General features: G+C 38.2%; 1 protein-coding gene across 1 annotated transcript in view; it reads left to right on the top strand.

Moving 5' to 3' along the window:
• Window positions 1–18,216, top strand: part of LOC110074783 (meckelin) — a 52,656-nt gene extending 34,440 nt beyond the window's left edge. The window contains exons 20-28 of the mRNA XM_072999112.2: window positions 1,252–1,391; window positions 2,700–2,840; window positions 3,902–3,982; window positions 5,030–5,146; window positions 6,614–6,730; window positions 7,715–7,819; window positions 8,343–8,445; window positions 9,450–9,592; window positions 11,246–18,216. Coding sequence (XP_072855213.2) covers window positions 1,252–1,391; window positions 2,700–2,840; window positions 3,902–3,982; window positions 5,030–5,146; window positions 6,614–6,730; window positions 7,715–7,819; window positions 8,343–8,445; window positions 9,450–9,592; window positions 11,246–11,326 — 1,028 coding nt within the window. The 3' untranslated portion in view covers window positions 11,327–18,216. The remainder of the gene's footprint in view (window positions 1–1,251; window positions 1,392–2,699; window positions 2,841–3,901; window positions 3,983–5,029; window positions 5,147–6,613; window positions 6,731–7,714; window positions 7,820–8,342; window positions 8,446–9,449; window positions 9,593–11,245) is intronic.
• The last annotated feature ends 1,861 nt before the right edge of the window (window positions 18,217–20,077 follow it).

Here is a 20,077-nt window from a genome sequence, read left to right on the forward strand (position 1 = left end):
CTCAGAGCAGTCCATGGACTATAAATTATCTCAGGAAAACCTAGCTCTTTATAAAAAGAAGTACAAGGGAAAGGGAAGTGTAGAATATCTTAGAAGAAATAATGTAACCTATTGCAAAAATTAATGGTTCCCCTGAAATTAAGGCAAAGTAAGACCCAAAGGCCCTAAAGTATTCAAAATCTAAAAGCAAAAGTAAACATTAGTTCAGGAAAGATTAAAAACATCTGCATTTGAGCATGAATGTCAGTGTGAATCTTTCTTCCTCGCAAGCAGTAACTGTTTTTGTTCCACCAGCACACCTAAATTTCCAGGCTTCCTTACCTTCACTAATATTCAGTTCTATAATGGGAGACAGCAAGTTGACAGAATAAGCACATTGCACTACCTTTCTTTATTCCCAGGAAATAAATCATCCTTTTGTCCTAAGAGAAATGACATGATCGTAGCATCTTAGGGTACACTCTGTGCATGGAGTCATTGAAGGTATCCAACTCTGTAGCCTAGCCATACTGTTCCTTTGTCTTCCAGCTTGGCCAGAGCTTTGTCTTTTGTCCATAATGCAAAAGTCCTGTCTGAGAAAGACTCTTAGCCCTTTTTACCAAAAGGAAACAGTAGATCATGCTGTTTATGAAACAAACTATCGATATCTTCAGTTCCATTCAGCAGGCAGGCCATTCCACAGGTCAGTAGTCCATCCAATAGGCTGTATATGTGTTGTTTTTATTGTTGTTATGTGCCACCAAGTCACATCCAACTCATGACAACCCAGTCTCGAAAACATCTTGTCTTCAGCTGCCCTGCTCAGCTCTTCTAAACCCAAACTTCTGAGTTCCTTTAGGAAGTCGGTCCATCTCATATTTGGTTTTCCTCTTTTCCTGCTGCCTTCCACCTTTCCCAGCATTATTGTCTTTTCCAGAGAATCCTGCCTTCTCATGATGTGCCCAAAGTAAGACAGCCTCAGCTTCAACATATATCTGAAGGCCAGTCCAATCAATGTGGTTGCACGATTTTTGCCCACTGTACCCCTTAGACACTAAAAATAGGACTTGGTTAACCTACACCAGATCTTTAACATGAGCTAGCTTCTGAAATATGTGAAATAGTCCAAGAAACAAGAAATGCCCATATTCCATCTGTATTGAGTCATGATAATGTATTGCCACATGTATCCACTTATTCATAATGCTTCTACTTTTGTGTCACTGGTACTCAAATTTCAGACATCTAATATTTGATGTTTTTTCTCCATAGGAGAAAATGGCATGAGAAGTGTTCCTGTACCAGTAAGCATATGGAGAACATACTTCATAGCAAATGAATGGAATGAAATTCAGACCATCAGGAAAATAAATCCACTCTTCCAAGTTCTTACTGTTCTCTTCTTTTTAGAGGTGATTTTCAGTTTTCACAATCAAACTGATGCTGACAGTTTTCAAATATGTTATATAAATAACAGTTTAAGATTAACAGCATGCAGTAGATGCTGAAGTCTATTGTGTTTGTCCTGTTTTTAAAACTAATAATAATTTGTTCAATTATCTGTACATGCGCAATGTGTTACTTATTAAAGTCAAATTTAAATAAGTAGATATTACAGTGGTGCCTCGCACAACAATGTTAATTGGTTCCAAAAAATTCATCGCTGTGTGAAACATCGTTCTGCGAAACACCATTTTCCATAGAGATGCATTGAAAACCGGTTCATTTTTGCTGATTTTTTTATTTTTCCTCATTGAAATGTATTGGACAGTCCGTCCAATACATTTCAATGAGGAAAAATAAAAAAATCAGCAAAAATGAACGAAGACTCAGAACAACACCAAATTAAGTTTGCATGCCTTTCACAAGCTGGACTATCGATGCCAACCATTTAAAACAGTTTCCTAACAGTTTAAGACACTTTTAAATGAGGGGATAGGGACATCGTTATGTGAAAATCCCCCATAGGAAACATCGCTGTGTGAGGCAGCAACTTGATCAGAAAAAGACATCGTTATGTGAATTCATCGTTGTGTGAGGCACTCGTTGTGCGAGGCACCACTGTAATCTTTTTCAACCTGTTTATGGTGCAGCATCAGTGACACAGATCTGTGTGTTTGAACTAAATAAAAATAAACAAAATGGTTTGGTGTTTTAAAATCTTTATTATATTATGGGTGACAGGTGAAGTTACTGTATCATCAATACACAGCACAGAACTGTGTGTTGAATCTGTTTCTTTCTAATATGCAGATATATCACTAGTGCTGTAATCTGGATTAAAGTTGACATAAGAGGCCTTTTCACCTTTAAGGATTGGCTGTCATGTGAAGCTTCTGAAGCAGGAAATAAAACAAGCTGCTCAGTTAAATATATCACATAATCAACAGGATGGCAATCAGCATTCATTTGTCTGAACTGACAAATATTTAAGTTCTATGGCTAAAATCGTCTCATGCTGATTTTAATTTCCTGTCTTAACTAAAAATAATTCAGGTCATTTTGGAAGGGGAATGAAAGAAACTAATAGCAAAGTTCATGAAATCATTGTATCTTGACTTTTGTCACAATTATACATCCTTCTGTGCAGCGAGGGCCCAGATTATTAATTTTAAGTGAATAAGTATAGAAATTTAGTAAGCAAGTACTGTTTTCTAAGATATACTGAAATTAATAATGTATACAGTTTACTTACAAATGTTTTTAAATTCTATTTTCAGGTGGTGGGATTTTCAAATCTGGCCTTAATGGACTCTTCTTCCAGCCTGACTAGAAACCCTGAAAGTTACCTAGCTCCCTCCAGTCGCATTCTCAGATATGGGGTATCTGCTGCACTTTGGCTAGTCATTGCCATAATACAGGTAAAGCTTTTGCATCAATGCCTAATTAATTGTATTTCCCTCAAAATACACACCTTGACTAAGATTTTATTGATTATGCATCATTACCATATTGTGTACGTCTGATTCAAAGTACAGGAAAGAAACACCTAGGTTTTTCTTTAGAAGTAGATGTTTGGACACTTGTTTCCTTGAGGAAGAAAATGGGCAATGAATATCCCTCAATTATTAATACAGGAGTTCTCAAAAGTTATCATAATGATGTGCTTTAATCAAACAGCCTCTGCAAGTGTAAGATGGATTTTTTAAGCATAAAAGTCTGTTCTCACTCCCTTCAACATTCTCACTAATACATAGTGTTTACCACTAAGCACACTAGTGTTTGCAGAAACATATCTATGGATTCCCAGTGAAAAAGCTGTTTACAAATATAAAAATTAAATTTAAATAAATAGGTGTGCGAGAAAAAAACTAATTTAGAATTTATAGGTTTGGGGAAGTGAACTGGGGAAAGGCTTAGACGCTATAAAATAAATCACAGAATCTGGCTTTTTTTTTTTTTTTTTTTTGGCAGCTTTCATACCTTGTCTAAAAAACGAAGAGCAAAAGAGGGGAAAGCAGTAGGTGTGCTCATTCTAAAGTGTGTCCCATCCCTTTCTCAAAAAAAGAAGTGGGGCCTAGGTCTGCCAGGAGGCATGAGGGTAGTTTTCTTTTTCTACAACTAATCTGGAAGATAGGGTCTCTTCTGGGTGAGTGAAGTGTAGGTGTCTCTAGGTGTGCCTAGAGAATTCTCAGAGAATCATGGGAGGTGGAGTAAAACATACACACGGAGGGCACACTCCTTAGCAAATAGTGACCATCTGACTCAGTATTCTGAATATGTACCACTAGAGATCAACACTTTACATCTTGCCTCTTTTTGGAAGTGCTCCTATTTTCTTGGGGATATGTATCTAGTGGTGCAGTGAGCTGCCGGGCCTTTCTTATCATTACTGCTTGTGCTGAAATTTGCTACATATAAAATAGAGAAATGGAAAGCATATTCCATGAGCACACTAACAAAGGTGAATTTTGTTTCACAGGTGGTGTATTTTTCTGTATTCTATGAAAGATTTATAGAAGATAAGATAAGGCAGTTTGTTGACTTGTGCTGTATGAGCAATGTGAGTATTTCTTCTTAAAGGGTATTCAGACCTTAAAAGGAAGCATGAATCTAGTTTGTTCTACTTTAACAGTGTATAATGTAACAGTATAATGTATTAATACGTAAGTAAGACTCCTGTTCTTTACAGTATGTATTACCAGTTTCTTACAAAAACGTCATTAGTGTTTGCATTTTGTTCCTTCTGTGATGAGGACTCAGAAATGAATATCCAGCCCGTAGTTTAAAATCGGGATCCCCAACCTGCTACCAGCCCATGGGCTTGCAGGACCAAGCTGCAGAGACAGATCTCCCGCCCCCTGCATGCATGCATGGTGGGCGTGGCGTGCTCACATGTATGCACGGGTGAACAGGCGCGTTTGCGGACAGGCATGGTGCATATGCCCCACTCACCCAAGAGTGTGCCATGCCCATCTGCAAATGTACCACACCTACCCACAAACCTGCCACACTCACTCGTAAGCGCAGGGGTGCCCTCACTCTGCCAACTGGTCTGCAGTTCCAAAAAGGTTGGGGACCACTGGTTTAAAAGACTCAGTCAGGACACTCCAAACAGTATTACGAAAACATTCTGGTTGTTAGGAGTACTGTTTAAACTTTCTGAATCCATGAAGAAGCTGAAAAGAACACAAACCTGTTTTTAATGTGTGAGTTTTTTCCATATCCTGTGTAATCTGAATGTTTAAGAAAATGAAGGTTCTTCATCATTGTACCTTGCTGTAGCTATATTCATTCTGCAACCCACCTCCCTTACTAGAAAACCAGCAAATTTTTTGGAAAACAAACACATGAACATGTCCTTTTCTTGCATTTACCATTTCACAAATGCCTCAATAACAAAGGTCATTTCAAAGTGTATTATTGGTAAGAGCTGTAGTAATATGTTGGTGGCTAGTGAACTGTCGATTTGCAAAATACCTTAGTGCCCCAGTGTGCTTTCTTGTGGGAAAGGACTTCAAGTTGTCATTGAATGGAAGCATTGTGAAGTAATATTTTCATTATTTGAATCTGTGCTAAATTGCTGAATTGTATTTTTCTCACATTATAGATTTCAGTCTTTCTGTTGTCACACAGATGCTTTGGCTATTATATTCATGGTCGGTCTGTGCATGGCCATTCAGATACCAATATGGAAGAGATGAATATGAACCTAAAGAGAGAAGCGGTATGTAAAGGAACTAGGATCAGAGATTGCAAAGACTGGTCTTATTATTCAACATTAGTGTGTGTGACAGGTGTCATCATTAAGTATTTGCTTGTCCTTTGGTTGCTGCATAAAAAAATAGTGTAAGGTTAGAGAATTGGTTAAAAAGTAAAAATCAGACATATTTTCCACTTGAAGGGTTGATATTATAAACTTTTTATGCATTCAAATATAAATTAGAATCCATGTGATTATTGTGATTTTACATTGGTTTTCAGGACAGACAGCAACCTTATAATTGTCACCTTTTCTTAGGCCATGTAAAATGGTATTTTCTACCTTTTTTGTATAAAGTTTGGGCTGTGCATGGATAGCACTGTTTTAAGTGCTTTCTTCATTTGTATATTTTCAGACAACTTCTTTTTTTGTCTCAATGCATCTTTAGATGTGAAAAGAGCAGTAAAGGGTCATCATTCTGTTCTTTCAATTGCTGAAGACAAAATGTCAGTAAATACTGTGTTTCCCCAAAAATAAGACAGGGTCTTATATTAATTTTTGCTCCAAAAACACACTAGGGCTTATTTTCAGGGGATGTTTTATTGTCATGTGCAACAATCTACATTTATTCAGATACAATTATGTCATCTTTTGGCTGGGGCTTATTTGGGGTAGGGCTTATGACCATCCTGAAAAATCATACTAGGGCTTAATTTCAGGTTAGGTCTTATTTTCTGGGAAACAGGGTAGTTCTTGCTGTAAGGGTATGCTTCCACTTGAGTGTAGGCAAGATCTTCATACTTACTTAATTTTATTCTTACTAATTTAATTTTTACTAGCACTTAGTTATATAGCCCAGGATCTATAGAGCTGAGTAAGCTCTCTAGGGCCTTGTTTGCTAGCCCGGTGAATTATCAACATTTTTTGGAAATTTGTGAACCCCATATTTTACCGGCAAGAGTGTGAGCATTTATTCATTTCAGGCAAGGTCCACTGCAGCTTTCCAAATCAGAGATTGAAACTTCCAGATACTTTAATATATTCAGTATATGACAGTGACAGTTAAAACCTACAAACCATACACAGCATAATATCTTAATCCAATTATGCCAGTATTGTAGTAGTTGCTACATGCCATCAAGTCACCTCTGATTTATGGCAGCCCTAGGAAACAGCAATCTCTTTCTTCATAATTATAAGCACTTTACTAACAAAGGCTGCCCTACTGTAAGCCTCACATAAAGGAAGAGGCTTTAGTTAGAGGTGACATTTTTCGCCTGTTGTTCTAAAATGTGAACCTTTTAAAAAAAAAGATACAATTGCTACAGTATCACCTTTCATAATACATCTTGGTTTTATATTTAAGTAACATGAGGAGTATTTTTCTTGGTTGTGGTGTACAACTATATTGAGAGTGACAGTGACAATACATTCTTGAATTCATTCCTTATACATGCTGCATCTCAATTCTGGTTTATGTCACCTTCACAGGAAAATCTGTGTAGTCAAAGAGGTTTGCTACCAAACACAGATGGCCAGACATTTCAGATTTCTATTTCAGCCAGGATGAGGCAACATTATGACAGGATCCATGAAACATTAACAAGGGTATGTATATTACATTTAAAATGGAATCGTTGTTTTAAAGAATCAAATTCATCAAGTCTTTCCTCAGACAAGCCTTATTTCTTTCACCTGTACATTGTACCCTTGAGTTTTTCAGCTATTCAGGCTTTTGACTGGAAAGCATGGGGAGGGTGTATCCAGTAATGCACATAAGCACATCCAGTTCCCCACCAGACATCAATGAGAACATCCCACCTAGCTTTGAAGAAGAGGTTGTAATCACATTCATCTAGATGCACTAAATGGAGCTCCCATGATCAGGAGCTCTGCTTTATCAAGACTCCCAGTTCTGGGAGTTATGTATGCTAAGTTTGCTACAAGCAAATCTACTGTCTCATCATCAGACCTTCATGTTCAATATGCAAAAATTTGACTGACTTCTGCATTGGAACAGGGCTCGTGTAAACTCCTCCCATATCCACCACCGTTTTAACATTCTTCTAGACATGCTGCCTGAATAAGACTTATATTCCCCCCCTTCCATATAATTATGATTCTCAGTTATGCATCTGTGTTATTGAATGATTCAGAGCGAGCTATGGTAGCCTGGCCAGGAGAGGTTTTGTACAACTCCATAAAGTATTCATTTCATGAAAACTCCTATCCAGAAAGTGAAATTAAGGATGGAACACAGAATCTGGCACAAGAATAGGGGACTTCTCCTCACGTTATCATCTCCCGGCTGGCTCCATCAGGCGTCACTTGTGTCCTGACTCAACTATGTAGATCAGGGAGCATTCCTCAGTCTACATAGCTCAGTCAGGAACTGACTTTGCTTCCACACATACCTTTCCTAACCAGGAAAGGCAAGGGAGGAAGTAAAAAGTATATGGGTGTAAGAAAGAGATTTTTATAATAGGAACAAGCACATAGGTTGTTGCAAGTCTTCCATGTTTGAGGTTGAGGGCACCAAGCGCCCCCAATACATATGCTTTTAATTCATTTTTACTTGCCTTTCTTTCTCAGAAACACGGTCCTGTGAGGCTTTTGAATTCTTCTGCAACTACGTTTGAACAGAGAACTAAAGCATACCATACCATGAATAAGTTTCTAGGATCATTCATTGATCATGTATGTATTACAACTGACACCTAACTGAAACATAGATTAGCAATTATGTCATGTGATTTTGTGGGGTCTCTTTGGTTTTTCAAGAAATGCCATATCAGTTCCCTTTCTAAGATGTCCCTTTCTTTATGTCATTTCCCTACAGCATTCTCTGTATATACCACTGTATTGTATAAGAAAACCTCTGCTACGAGAGCTACCTTACTCCCTGCATGGTGGTTTTGTACTACCTTTTGAAAATCTATTGTTTCAGCTAAACTTTGGCTTGCCTGATTTGCTAATATTGTTGTTGCTCTTTCATGAAACATTTTTGTTCCTTTTTTGTAATTTGTATTCTGCCTCTAAATTCTGTTTTTAATATTATTATAATATTGTGTTGATCAACCTTGACATGGAAAGACAGAATACAAGTTCCTCAATAGATAGTGTTTTTCATTTCTCTTTTTAAATAAACAATCCTGTATTTCCAAAGGTTATTTAGCTTTTATCTTCTTGGGGATTATTGTTATGTTTCCCACTTTTTTAGGTTCATAAGGAAATGGATTATATTGTAAAGGACAAACTGTTATTAGAACGAATCCTTGGAATGGAATTTATGGAACCAATGGAAAAGAGCATCTTTTACAATGGTATTGTGCACCTGTGTTTTCGAGTATTTTATGCAAGCAGATGATACTTAATGGCTTATGCCTGTAAAAGCTCCAGTGACTTATTTGAGAGAGCATTCTAATGCTTCAGAAATATGCATAAAATATATTGAAATATATTGTTAACAATATATACTTTAAACTTCTTTGTGCACATACCTTAGAGCAGCCATTCTCAACCATTTTTGGGCAAGGACATAAACACAATATGAAAAAAAATAGCCTGAATCTGGATTGTATAAGTCACATAATAAACTTCACAAGGTGGTGTGTTAAGAATTGTTTCCAGTATAGAAGAGAATCTGGAAGGTTTTCAGAAGGGTAGCATGTTTTCATTTTCCTTCAGTCCTTTTGAGAACCAAATGTTTAACTGGCCAAACTCTCAGTGAGATTGTTCAGTATATTGACAAGGAATCTTTATTGGCAATCTATTTGATTTTTAAAGTTTTTAATCTAACAGAATTGCATCTTGTTCTTCAATTGATAGAGCTACCCAAGTGGCTTGAATAAGGTAAAAGAGAATAATAGTAGGATTTTAATCTGGGGGTGGTGGTGTTTAATACTATTTAAATACCCCCACTGTCGTATTAAAACCTTACTATTTAAATAGGGCAAGGTAAGGATAGTTCATTTCTTCTTCTCCTCTGCTTACATGTTGGTTGATTCTAATGTCCTCTGTAACAAAAAAAGAATCTGTTCCTAGTTCAATGACATCCCAGCAGGAGGCAGTCACCTGGCCTTTTCTTCTTATCACCACATAAGCTTTTATGAACACTGGCCTATAACTAAGATATCATGTTATTCAAAGCCATTTTACAAATATTTATTTTATTTACTGTGATAGGTGTTATCTGCAGCATATCATCTGCTGTTTTTTGTTGTTTTTATCATTTTTCATTTTTCCTGTTTTATAGTACAAAACTTTCATTTTATAGTACAAAACTTCCATATATAAGCTTCTTAACCAGTTATTTGCTTTCTTGCAGATGAAGGACATTCTTTCAGTGATGTTCTTTATTATGGTAACGAAGCTACTCTTCTCACCTTTGATATGCTATTTTTCACCATAGTTGATATGGCTACCCAAAGTTTTGTCCTAGCAGCTGTTCTTACATACTTACAACAAGAGGTAAACCTTGTTATTCAAATCACATTGGAAGATACTGTTTTGTTTCTTAAATAGCAAAATTTCAGCAATTTGCCCTATCATTTATCTGCAGATTATCATTAAAATGATTTCCATAGTTAGATGTTACATGGGTATTAAAACTAAATCAAGTGCAGATTCATTATGCAAGTTCAGTTTACCTTTTGCATTCTATATTAGAACCATCTAAGGCTGTCATACGTCCCTGTAAAGCCTCCTTTTTTCAAACAAGCCTCCTGTTTTCAAACAAAGTTAAAGGAATTTTTAGCTCTTAGATGATTTGTACATAGTTCCAGGATTTTCAAGTATGTCTCTATTTGCTACTTACTCAGATTTTCAAGTCACTCCTGTAACCTGATCCAGAAAAAGTAATTCATTGTGCAAGAGCATATTTAGAATTGGCACACTAGAATTTACTAAAAGTTTTCTGAGTCTCTTTCCGGAGTCCATTAAGCAGTCTTATGGGAACCAGAGTGTGCATGAGCATCAAAGCTACTCCCATTCCGATGATGAGATCCTGTTCAGGTGTCCATTCCATTTGTTCCCATATCTATTTGGATATAATGCACTATATGATGTGTGGGGAAAGTACAGCCTACAGATTGTATGCAGCCCCCTCGATCTCCCAACCACACATAGATCCCATTTTTAAAAAAAACAAATGTACAGCTGAAAATTCTCCTTTTGCTTTCTAATGGAGACAGGGAAATTTTGTCATATTTTGGAGGCTCCTGTTTACCATACCACTGGTAAAGAATTTAGAAATTGCCACTAGAGCAGTGATCCACAACCTTTTCCAAACCATGGACCAGTTGGGGGGTGAGGTCTGTGAATGGGGATGGGGCGCTCGCAGGTGGATGGGTGCATGCTGCTTCCACATCCATGGGGGCGTGCGCTTATGGATGGGGGCACGCTCACTCGTGTGGGGAGGCTGGGTATGCTCACGAATGGGCATGGTGCACTTGCTGATAGGCACTCTCATGCACATGTGCGAGTGGGCAGGCACCCATGTGTGCGGGTAGGCGTGCAGGGGGGAGTGCATGCAGGGGGGCAGGAGATTTATCTCCGTGGCCCAGTCTTGCCATGGCCCAGTACCAGGCCACGGACCGGGGGTTGGGTACCCTGCATTAGAGGACACAAGGGGCCTCTTCAATTAAAGGGAATTAAAAAACTTATTTTAGGGATGCAGAAGTGAAATGCAGAAGTGAGGATGTGCAACCAGGTCCTCTGGAAGTTGCCCAACCATGTTTTATAGGGTTACATTTTACAGAATTAAATCTTAACAGCTGTGATGTTGCTTTTGGTGCCTCTTTTCTGAACATCTAGAGTAATTTAGCAATACAACCATAGAAAGATATTTTTTCTTGCTGTTAGCTAGACAGTCGTAAAGATATTGCAGTAAGAAAGATGTTTGGAGAAAAGACCAGAAACTACTTTGAAGATAAACAGACAGGGGTTTTTTTGGAAAGGAAATTATTTTGCATTGGAAAGGCAAGGAAAATGAATATTTATTTCTAAAGTTCCCTCTCTTTTAAAAACTTGTGTTTTTAAAAAGCTGTCATTTAACTATTTACTATAATGTAAGTATTTTCTGCAATTTACCCATAATATTTGAAGCTGGGTTTTTATGTTCAGATTTTTAGGTTCATTCGTAATACAGTTGGACAGAAGAACTTGGCATCCAAAACATTGGTGGATGAAAGATTCCTTATATAAATGAATGAGGAAAAAAGACTCTAAACAGTCTCTAATTATGCTGTGCACAAAAAGATGACTCAGGTGAAGTACCGTGTAAATATTTATGTATAGGATTTCTCTTTTTATACACTATAAAAGTAAAACTTATTTGTATGACTTTAATACTTTCATACTTGTAATGGTTGATGAATCCCATGTTTTAAAGGGATGCTAAGGTAATAGATATTGTTAGTAATAAAAAGTTAGAACCATGCATTAAATTTGAAGATACATATATGTGCCTATTGTACAATGTGTGATTTCATGTTAAACATATTGTCATTTGGCTTTGAGTAATGTTTTTTGATGTGTGAACTTGAACAGAAGTGGTAGCTGAATACATAAGGAAGAAAATGCTCAAAGACTGAAAAAGCCAGATGGCTTCAAGTAATGAACTTCTAGTTTGAGAGCGGTTCCTACTGAATATCTAAAAAAATTTGTAGATGGATGTCATCTCAGAGTGTGAGAAAGCTATGCCTTAGCGAAGCCCAGCCATGGAAGGCTGAAGCACTTTCTCAACATTTCATGTTTCTGTGATTGTCAGAGAAGAAATTTATTATGTGCAGGGCAGTCCTCATTGCCACTTTTCTAATTTGTGCTGCAATGCGGACTTGTACACAGATGTTTTAGCAAAGAAGACCTCTTAAAAATAGCTTTGAAGTGGAAAAAAATATATTTCAGCTAGTTATATTGAGTCCTCTACTGTATCCTTTGTTTTTTTGTTCTGCTTCTGTTAACAAAAGGATTCTGGAATTCTGAGCACTCCAGCTAGCAGTTTTGCTGATCCGTTAGGTAGAGTGCACAGCAAAGCCTTCCACAGGAATAAAAACGCTCACAGATGTAAAAATGTGCTGATTGAAATTAACATAGCAGATGTGGTGGGATAAACAAAAGAAGCCTCCCCCACATGAATCAAGGGTCAGTAACATGCAAACGAGCCCCTACTGGATGGTCTGACTTACTGAAATGATAATATTAGTTAACTAAGACTATTACTAGTTCTGTGCAATGAAATTGTTACAAATGGAATGTTAACTTCTTTGCTTCTGTCACGGCTGACTGTTTGTTTGCCTTCTTCTGGGGCTGGTCTCCATTGCCTCCTGGAGGGAGAGGGAGAAGCATGCAGTTCACACTGCCTCTTCCACCCACTTCTTGTCCCTGTTTCCGTGCTTGCAGATGAATGGAAAGCAAGGTGAAGGACCATGAGAGCCAAGGTGCTCTGAGATAAGGAATAGGGGGCCCTTTTTCTGTATGGGTTCTTACCGCTACCTTGTGATGTTGATCCCCTGCTGTCATCTTATGTTGAGGCAGGTGTTGGGGAGAGACTATGGGGAAGACCATCACCTGCATGCCCTGCTTATGATGACTCTGAATGGAGTTGGTTTTGTTTTGGGTTGTGTGTTTTTTAGACTGCAAGTCTAGAATCCCCTATTCATGCTGACTGGAGGATTCTGGGATCTGCAGTCCAAAAGAATGGAAGAAGATTGGCAGTAGTCATTGGTTGGGGCTTGCACAACCTTTGGGAAGCTCTTCGTATGTGACTGTAGAGAAAGCCATGCAAAGAGTAGTAAATGGAAGTAGGCCCAGATAGGCTTGGGCTTTTTCTGCCCTATGATTATTATCCCCTGGTCCCTTTCGCACAACCAGTATCCTCTTTCTGTTTCTGCCAACCATTTCCATTTTCTTGTAAAACTGAATTCTGGAATTCGTACAGATATATGTGTACCTGTACAGTTAACATGTGTTCTGATTAGTGGATTGTTTTTCTGTAGCTTCAGGGAGACCAGATATAGTTTTGACTACACACCACGAGATTTAAAGGAAACAAAATAAGAATATACAAAAGGCCAGGTAGCCATGTTGGTCATATGAAAAATTAGAATATCCATCTCATGATAATCTCTTTAGTGGGGAAGCTTAAAGATCATAAGAGCATGAAAGCTTTCTGGTTTTCGAGATCTCTTCAGGAAGCTAAAGAAAAATAAAACAGAAGTGGACAGGAGAAAAATGTCTGATATTAGAACCATAGAGTCACAATCTTAAGATGCTGTGTGCGGAAAGGGTGTTCATAACACTGTTCATAACTCAAGTTTGCCTAATAAAAATACATTCTTTTAATGCAAATGCAAATTTAAAATTCATTTTAATCCTAAAATTATTTAGCTGATTTGTTTCTGCTGTCACTTGGTTAGATCAGTGGTTCTTAACCTTTGTTACTCTGATGTTTTTGAACTGCAACTCCCAGAAACCCCAGCCAGCACAGCTGGTGGTGAAGGCTTCTGGGAGTTGCAGTCCAAAACTCCTGAGTAACCCAAGGTTAAGAACCAGTGGGTTAGATAGTCACCAGATTCTCTCTCTACATGGGACTATTATAACAGTGTTCAGTTTTTCAGAAATTACCCCCAGAGCTCCTTCACACAATCAGCCACCATGCTATTACATTTCAAACAGCTTTCAGGTACTTGTGTGAAGTCTTCAATAAAGAACAGAGGTTTGCCTTCCCCTACCCCCCTCCACTTTTCCCCTACGTTCAGTATAAAATGACCTAGTGTAATTACAAAAGAGTAATAGAACTACAGTACTCTTCACATTCCTAATGTGCTGACCAGGCTGGGCTCCAAACATATTTTACTTATGAGTAACGGAGGAAATGAGCTTTCTCAGTCCAGCATTCCACTGAGTGAGTCATCAGCATGATTAAATTCAGAATCCCATGGTTTAAGGCCTAGTTCAGTGACATCTGTCTGGCAAATACAATCACATAACAGATGTTGAAAACTTAATATAAACTGTACTTAATTATAAAAGACATGGGACATTTTGGTTCTCCTTTTGTATTTTTTTTAAAATTAGATATTGAATGGGTAGAATAATGCTACCATTGAATCAGAGATACTGGCAAGGACCTTAAACAATATTTTTCAAGTCTATACAGTCTGGCAAAATCCTCTCTGTTCTTTTGTGTTCACTTATTATCCCTACCTTTGGTTTTTAAAAATAAAATCAGCACAGTTCATATAGAATAAAATTAAAACTCCAACAAAGTAATTATAGCTGTATGAATAATAGGGAATACCCTGTTTCCCTGAAAATAAGACCTACCCCCAAAATAAGCCCCAGTTAAGTGAAACCCCGCCCCCCACCCTTGTGCAGCAACCAGAAGAAGATGACCTGACTGTCTTTGGATAAATGTAGATTGTTGTACATGAAAAAAATAGAGACATCCCCTGAAAATAACCCTAGTGTGTTTTTTGGAGCAACAATTAATATAAGACCCTGTCTTTTTTTCGGGGAAACACAGTACAGTGGTGCCCCGCATAGCGAGGTTAATCCGTTCCGGATTAACCCTCGCTATGCGAAATCGTCGCTAAACGGGTAGGGGAAATGTATTGAAATGCATTAAACTTCGTTTAATGCGTTCCAATACCTTTGTTACTTACCCGTTCAGCGAGGATTCCAGTTGCCGGCAGCCATTTTCGCCTTCACTAAGCGAGGGCAGGGCGCGAAAACGGCTGCCGGCAGCCATTTCCGGGCTTCCGGCGGCCATTTTGGAACCGCCGATCAGCTGTTCGGCGGCTCCAAAATGGCCGCCCCAATACCCGATCTTCGCAATGCGGGTTTTCCCCATTGCGACGATCGGGGATGTTTCCGTATAGCGATCCCGAAAAAGGGATCGCTATACGGAAACATCGCTATACGGTGCACTCATTAAGCGAGGCACCACTGTATTATTTCCTATTAAATTGGACCCAATGCGATGTAATGGATAGAGTGATGAACTGATTACATTCAACTGCATTTTTTCTTTTTTTCCACATTCAATTTAAAATGACCTAGTGCCTTTTTCAAAAAAATATAATTCCAAAAGAGTAAAAGTAAAAGTGGCTACAGATTTAGCCTGAGACTCCTGGGCATGGTATGATGAAAATGAAAGAAAAAAGGTCACTTTCTCTATGTCTTAATTAAATGTCATCAGAAAGAATGATAGCTGCCAGGACGCTATATGCTGCTAGAACAAAGAAATAAATCTATCTTTACTATTGGGAAAGTGTCACTGTAGGAAGATGTCAGTGATTGTAGTAAGATGAACAAGAACCCCCCGAAAAAGTGTAAGAAGACAATGAATCATTTTATGCAAAACAATTTCAGCCATGTATTCTCGAAGGCTTTCATAGCCAGGATCTGATGGTTGTTGTGGGTTGTTCGGGCTCTTTGGCCATGTTCTGAACACAGCCAAAGAGCCCAAAAAGCCCGCGACAACCATCAATTTCAGCCATAGTTACCGCCTTAAAAATTTGTAATTGAAATTATTTATTTTAATTGAAACCAACCTCTCTGGTACTGTAATACATCTGGTTGTGAAAGCCGTAACAGTAACACAGTTATTTTTGTGGTCTGTTCACAATGTATTAGATCAGTGTATTAATCTAGCCAATATACTCTAACACTGAACAGCTAGTCTGCTCAGTCTAATATGCTGTGATGCCTATGCCTCAGAGGTCCCCTTCCTTCAAATAGCTCCTTAGATTACTCTTGTGAACACCACTGGTCCCACCCCCAGTGGTGGCGGCAGCAGCTGTCTATCATTCTGCTAGGACCCAGGACAAAGTCAAGCTGTGGGCATGGATTTTAACTCGAAGATTAACAAGTTTTATGAGCCATCAATTAATTGGCAACTTATGGAAAACCTATGAATTAGTGACCTCCAAAATTTCCTATCATCAGCATCCCTACTCAGGTCTTGCAAATGCAAGGCCTTGACATATGTTTTATACAGTTCTGTAACCCAATCTGAGATCCTATAATATAGAGCAGGATGTAAATGTTTTAAATAAATAAACAAATATTGTATTGAGTCAATATATCTCATAATTTATCTTCCTCTTTCCCTGTTGCCTTCAACTTTTCTTGGAATTACAGTGTTTTTATTAAATTGTCTTCTTGTGATGTACCCAGATTACTTCAGCTTCATCATTTATGCTTCTATGGAGAGCTTCAAAGCAGCTTTTTTTAAAATTTAAAACCCAATTATTTGTCTTTCTGGCAGTCCATGGTTATCTGCAAAGCTCTCTTCTAGTCATTTCAAATTATTTGATTTTTTTAAATCAGTCTTCTTCATTATGTTTTCATAACCATAGATATATTCAGGAATACCATCAGGTAGGTAATCTTGACTTTAGTCTCCAGTGACCCATTCTTGTACTCAAGGATCTTTTCTGGTTCCTTGGTAGTCACTCTTACAAATTTCAGTAATCTTATTTCTTGGCTGCAGTCAATTTGGATTAAAGATTGATTTAAAGTACAAAAAATCTTTAACAGTTTCAATTTCTCCTTTGTCTACATTAAAATTATACAAGCATTTCAAAGAGACACAATGTAGTAGTGATGGGAGATTTAAATTATCCTGATATCTATTGGGAGGCAACTTGTGCCAAGTATGGTCCTTCCAAGAAACTCTTGGCTTGTGTGGCTGATAATTTTCTCTTACAAAAAGTGGGGAAAGAAACTAGAGGGCTACCTATCCTTGACATGATTCTAACAAATAGAGATGATTGGTGGAGGAAGTGGCAGTAAGGGGAACTCTGGATGAGAGTGACCATGTTCTACTAGAATTCTTGATTTCAAGGGAAACCAAAGCAGGGTGTAGCCACAAGTATATGCTGGATTTTTTTAAAAGCGAATTTTAATAAATTCAGGACAATGATAAGTAAGATCCAGTGGCAGGAGATGGAGTCCAAGAAAGGTGGGAGTTTCTTAAAAAAAAGTTCTAAAGGCACAACTAAAAAAAATTCCAACAAGGAAAAAAAGGGAGAGACAGCAAAAAAGGCCACTGTGGCTTCACAAAAAAAATCAGACATGACCTAGAAATAAAAAAGGCACGATTAGGAAGTGGAAATGAGGCCAGGCCACAAAGGAAGCGCACAAACAAATAGCAAGTAATTGTGGGGATGGCATTATGAGGGCAAAAGCTGAGAATGAGCTGAGGTTAATTAGAAAAACTAAAAGCAACAACAAAAAAGCATTCTTTGGGTATGTGGATAGCAAAAGACAAGAAATGAAACAGTGGCTCAGCTACTCAATGGAGACAGGAAAATTATAGAAGAAAGAGAAAAGGCAGAAGTGCTCAGTTTTTATTTTAGTTCAGTCTTTTCCCAAAGGACAGACTATAGCTTTCAAGACAAATGTGAGATTGATAAATAGTCAAGGAATACCTTGCTAGCTTGAACAAGTTCAAATCCCCAGAGCCAGAGGAAAGACTGAAAGAACTGGGCATGTTTAGCCTTGAGAAAAGAAGACTGAGGGGAGATATAATAATACTTGAAAGGCTGTCATACAGAGGAGGGCAGGATCTCTTCGAGATCATCCCAGAGTGCAGGAGACACAACAATGGGCTCAAGTTACAGGAAGCCAGATTTTGGTTGAATAGCAGGAAAGACTTCCGAACTGTTAGAACAGTGTGGCAATGGAATCAATTACTTCAAGAGGTGGTGAGTGCTCTAACACTGTGCTACAACATAGATCATTGTAAGGTATTGGACCATGAAATTACATCTGCCCCAACTTGGTGACCCTGCAGAGCTGACCGTGGGAGATGGGTGGGCACCAGAAGTACCTCTCATCCAGAGTGCTATTTATCCTAGGGCCACCTGTCAAATTTAATCTGTATTAATTATTTTAACAGAATCTGTTTCATTATGTTTATTGGGCATTCAGTTTAAGACCCTGTGGACTTCTTAATTCTGTTTATTTGATAGTAGGAGGGAAATACATAATTTAAAGTTTGGCTGATACAGACTTTTGTACTGTAAACATTGTTCTGTATATTGTTGTATATTTTCTATATCTGTTCAAATAAAATATTGAAATTAGTTGTTTTGTCAGATCATTCTGCTGCTTGGAGGAAGGAAGCAAACAACAAGTCTCAGGGAATGCAAGTTGTGCTTCCTGCAACATGCACGTCCAATATGATCCCTTCCATGTGTGTTGGATTGCAACCAAGGTTCCCGCTAAGCTGGGTACACGCAGGCACAACTCAGCTTCCCTCCGCAGAGCTCTCTTCCTCCTCCCACACAGTGATCAAATTAGGTGACAGAACCCAGCGCATGGGGGGGGCAGAATCATGTGCACACACGGGTGAAGCCACAATAGAGAGAGAGAGGAGTTCCCCCCAACGAGGCTGAAAATTAAGAGGGTACATAGATTGCAACTAGCACTTTTTGCAAGCAGGACTGGTCATGGTGACTGCAGTCTAAAAATATGGAGAGCACCCAGCTGGCACAGAGTGTGCTAAGTGTAGTTCCCTCGAAACAAGAGATCTAATTAAGCATTGTGCCACTTACTGTTTTTTGTAGAGGCTTTGCCCTTGATAACATAGTATTTTATTTATTACGATCGGGTGACCAGCTCATAAAACATATTTATGGCTAAAATTTACAAAATGCAGTTTGAAAATATACAACCAATTCATAAAACATATTATGTGGCTAAAATATACAAAATGCAGTTTAAAAATGTACAACCAGTTCATAAAACATATGTGGTTAAAATATACAAAATGCAATTTAAAAAGTGTACAGCCAGTTCATAAAACATATGGTTAAAACATACAAAATGTAGTTTAAAAAGTGTACAACAGATAATTAATTGTGTACTGCTTGTAAAATATGGGGAGAATCAAATACAGCATTTTTATAGCTATCCTTTGAACCATTGGATCGTCTAGGGCAAACTGGTTTGGACAGTCTTTGGCTTATAGGGAGTCCTTCCTATATATTTGTGAAGATCTGTAAACATTTCCTCCCTTCAACTGCAACCACAACATTTCTCTGTGCTCGACAATAAACCACCCTCATGCTAAAACCAGTCAATCTGTGAACTCAGGAGACTATAATTGATGACATAGCCAGTTCTATGAAGCCAGAGGCCTCTGCCTATCAATGCAACTGCACTGCATTCAGTGGGAGGTTCACTTTCATTCATGTCTAGATGTGAACCTGAAAGCTACATCAGGTGGACAGATAGAATTTGACCTATTGTTCCAGATTGAGCCAGTGGTACATGCAGGGAAGTCTGTTCACAAACAGATGCTTTCTTTTGTTTGGATTGGAATAAGAATGTGTTAATAGAAGAGAAGAAAGATGAAAGTAAGTAAACATACCTCTTGGTGCTCCCTTTATCTTCCCTCTCCTACACTTCCCCCGCCCCCTGCATTAGTTGAGTCCATTTTTTAATACGAGGTCATCATAATCCTGAAATACAAAAGGAGTTAGTTGAGCTGCTAAAAAACCATCAAACAGACTGGCTCCAGCCAAGGAGAATGAGGGGAAGAACCATCCTCTGCTCCTTCACCCAGTAAAAGACCTATTAGAAATCTAGACAGAAAATTAACAAAGGAATTTCTATTGCAGCAGATATAAAACTTTCAAAGAAAAGCCTCATTTTACAGTGCACTAAGCACAAATCCTTATGATTCTGGACTGCAGGTGTCAGATGAGGGACAAGGGCTATGGATCCTAAACATATGTGGAAATACTGTTCTATCGTTACTGGAACAGTACAGAGTGCTCAGATTTGTAGGCCATATTTGTGTCTGTTTGTTCAGAAGGTCACACTGTAAATAACCTTGCAGCTTGTAGCCTTTCAGTGTTTTGATTCCTGCTTTTGGTTGTGCCTTTAGCTGTTGTGTTGTAAATGAAATTCAGCAGGAAATTACGGCATGCAAATTTGAAG

This window comes from Pogona vitticeps, chromosome 4 (assembly GCF_051106095.1).
Source record: "Pogona vitticeps strain Pit_001003342236 chromosome 4, PviZW2.1, whole genome shotgun sequence".
In the NCBI taxonomy this organism is placed as follows: Eukaryota; Metazoa; Chordata; class Lepidosauria; order Squamata; family Agamidae; genus Pogona; species Pogona vitticeps.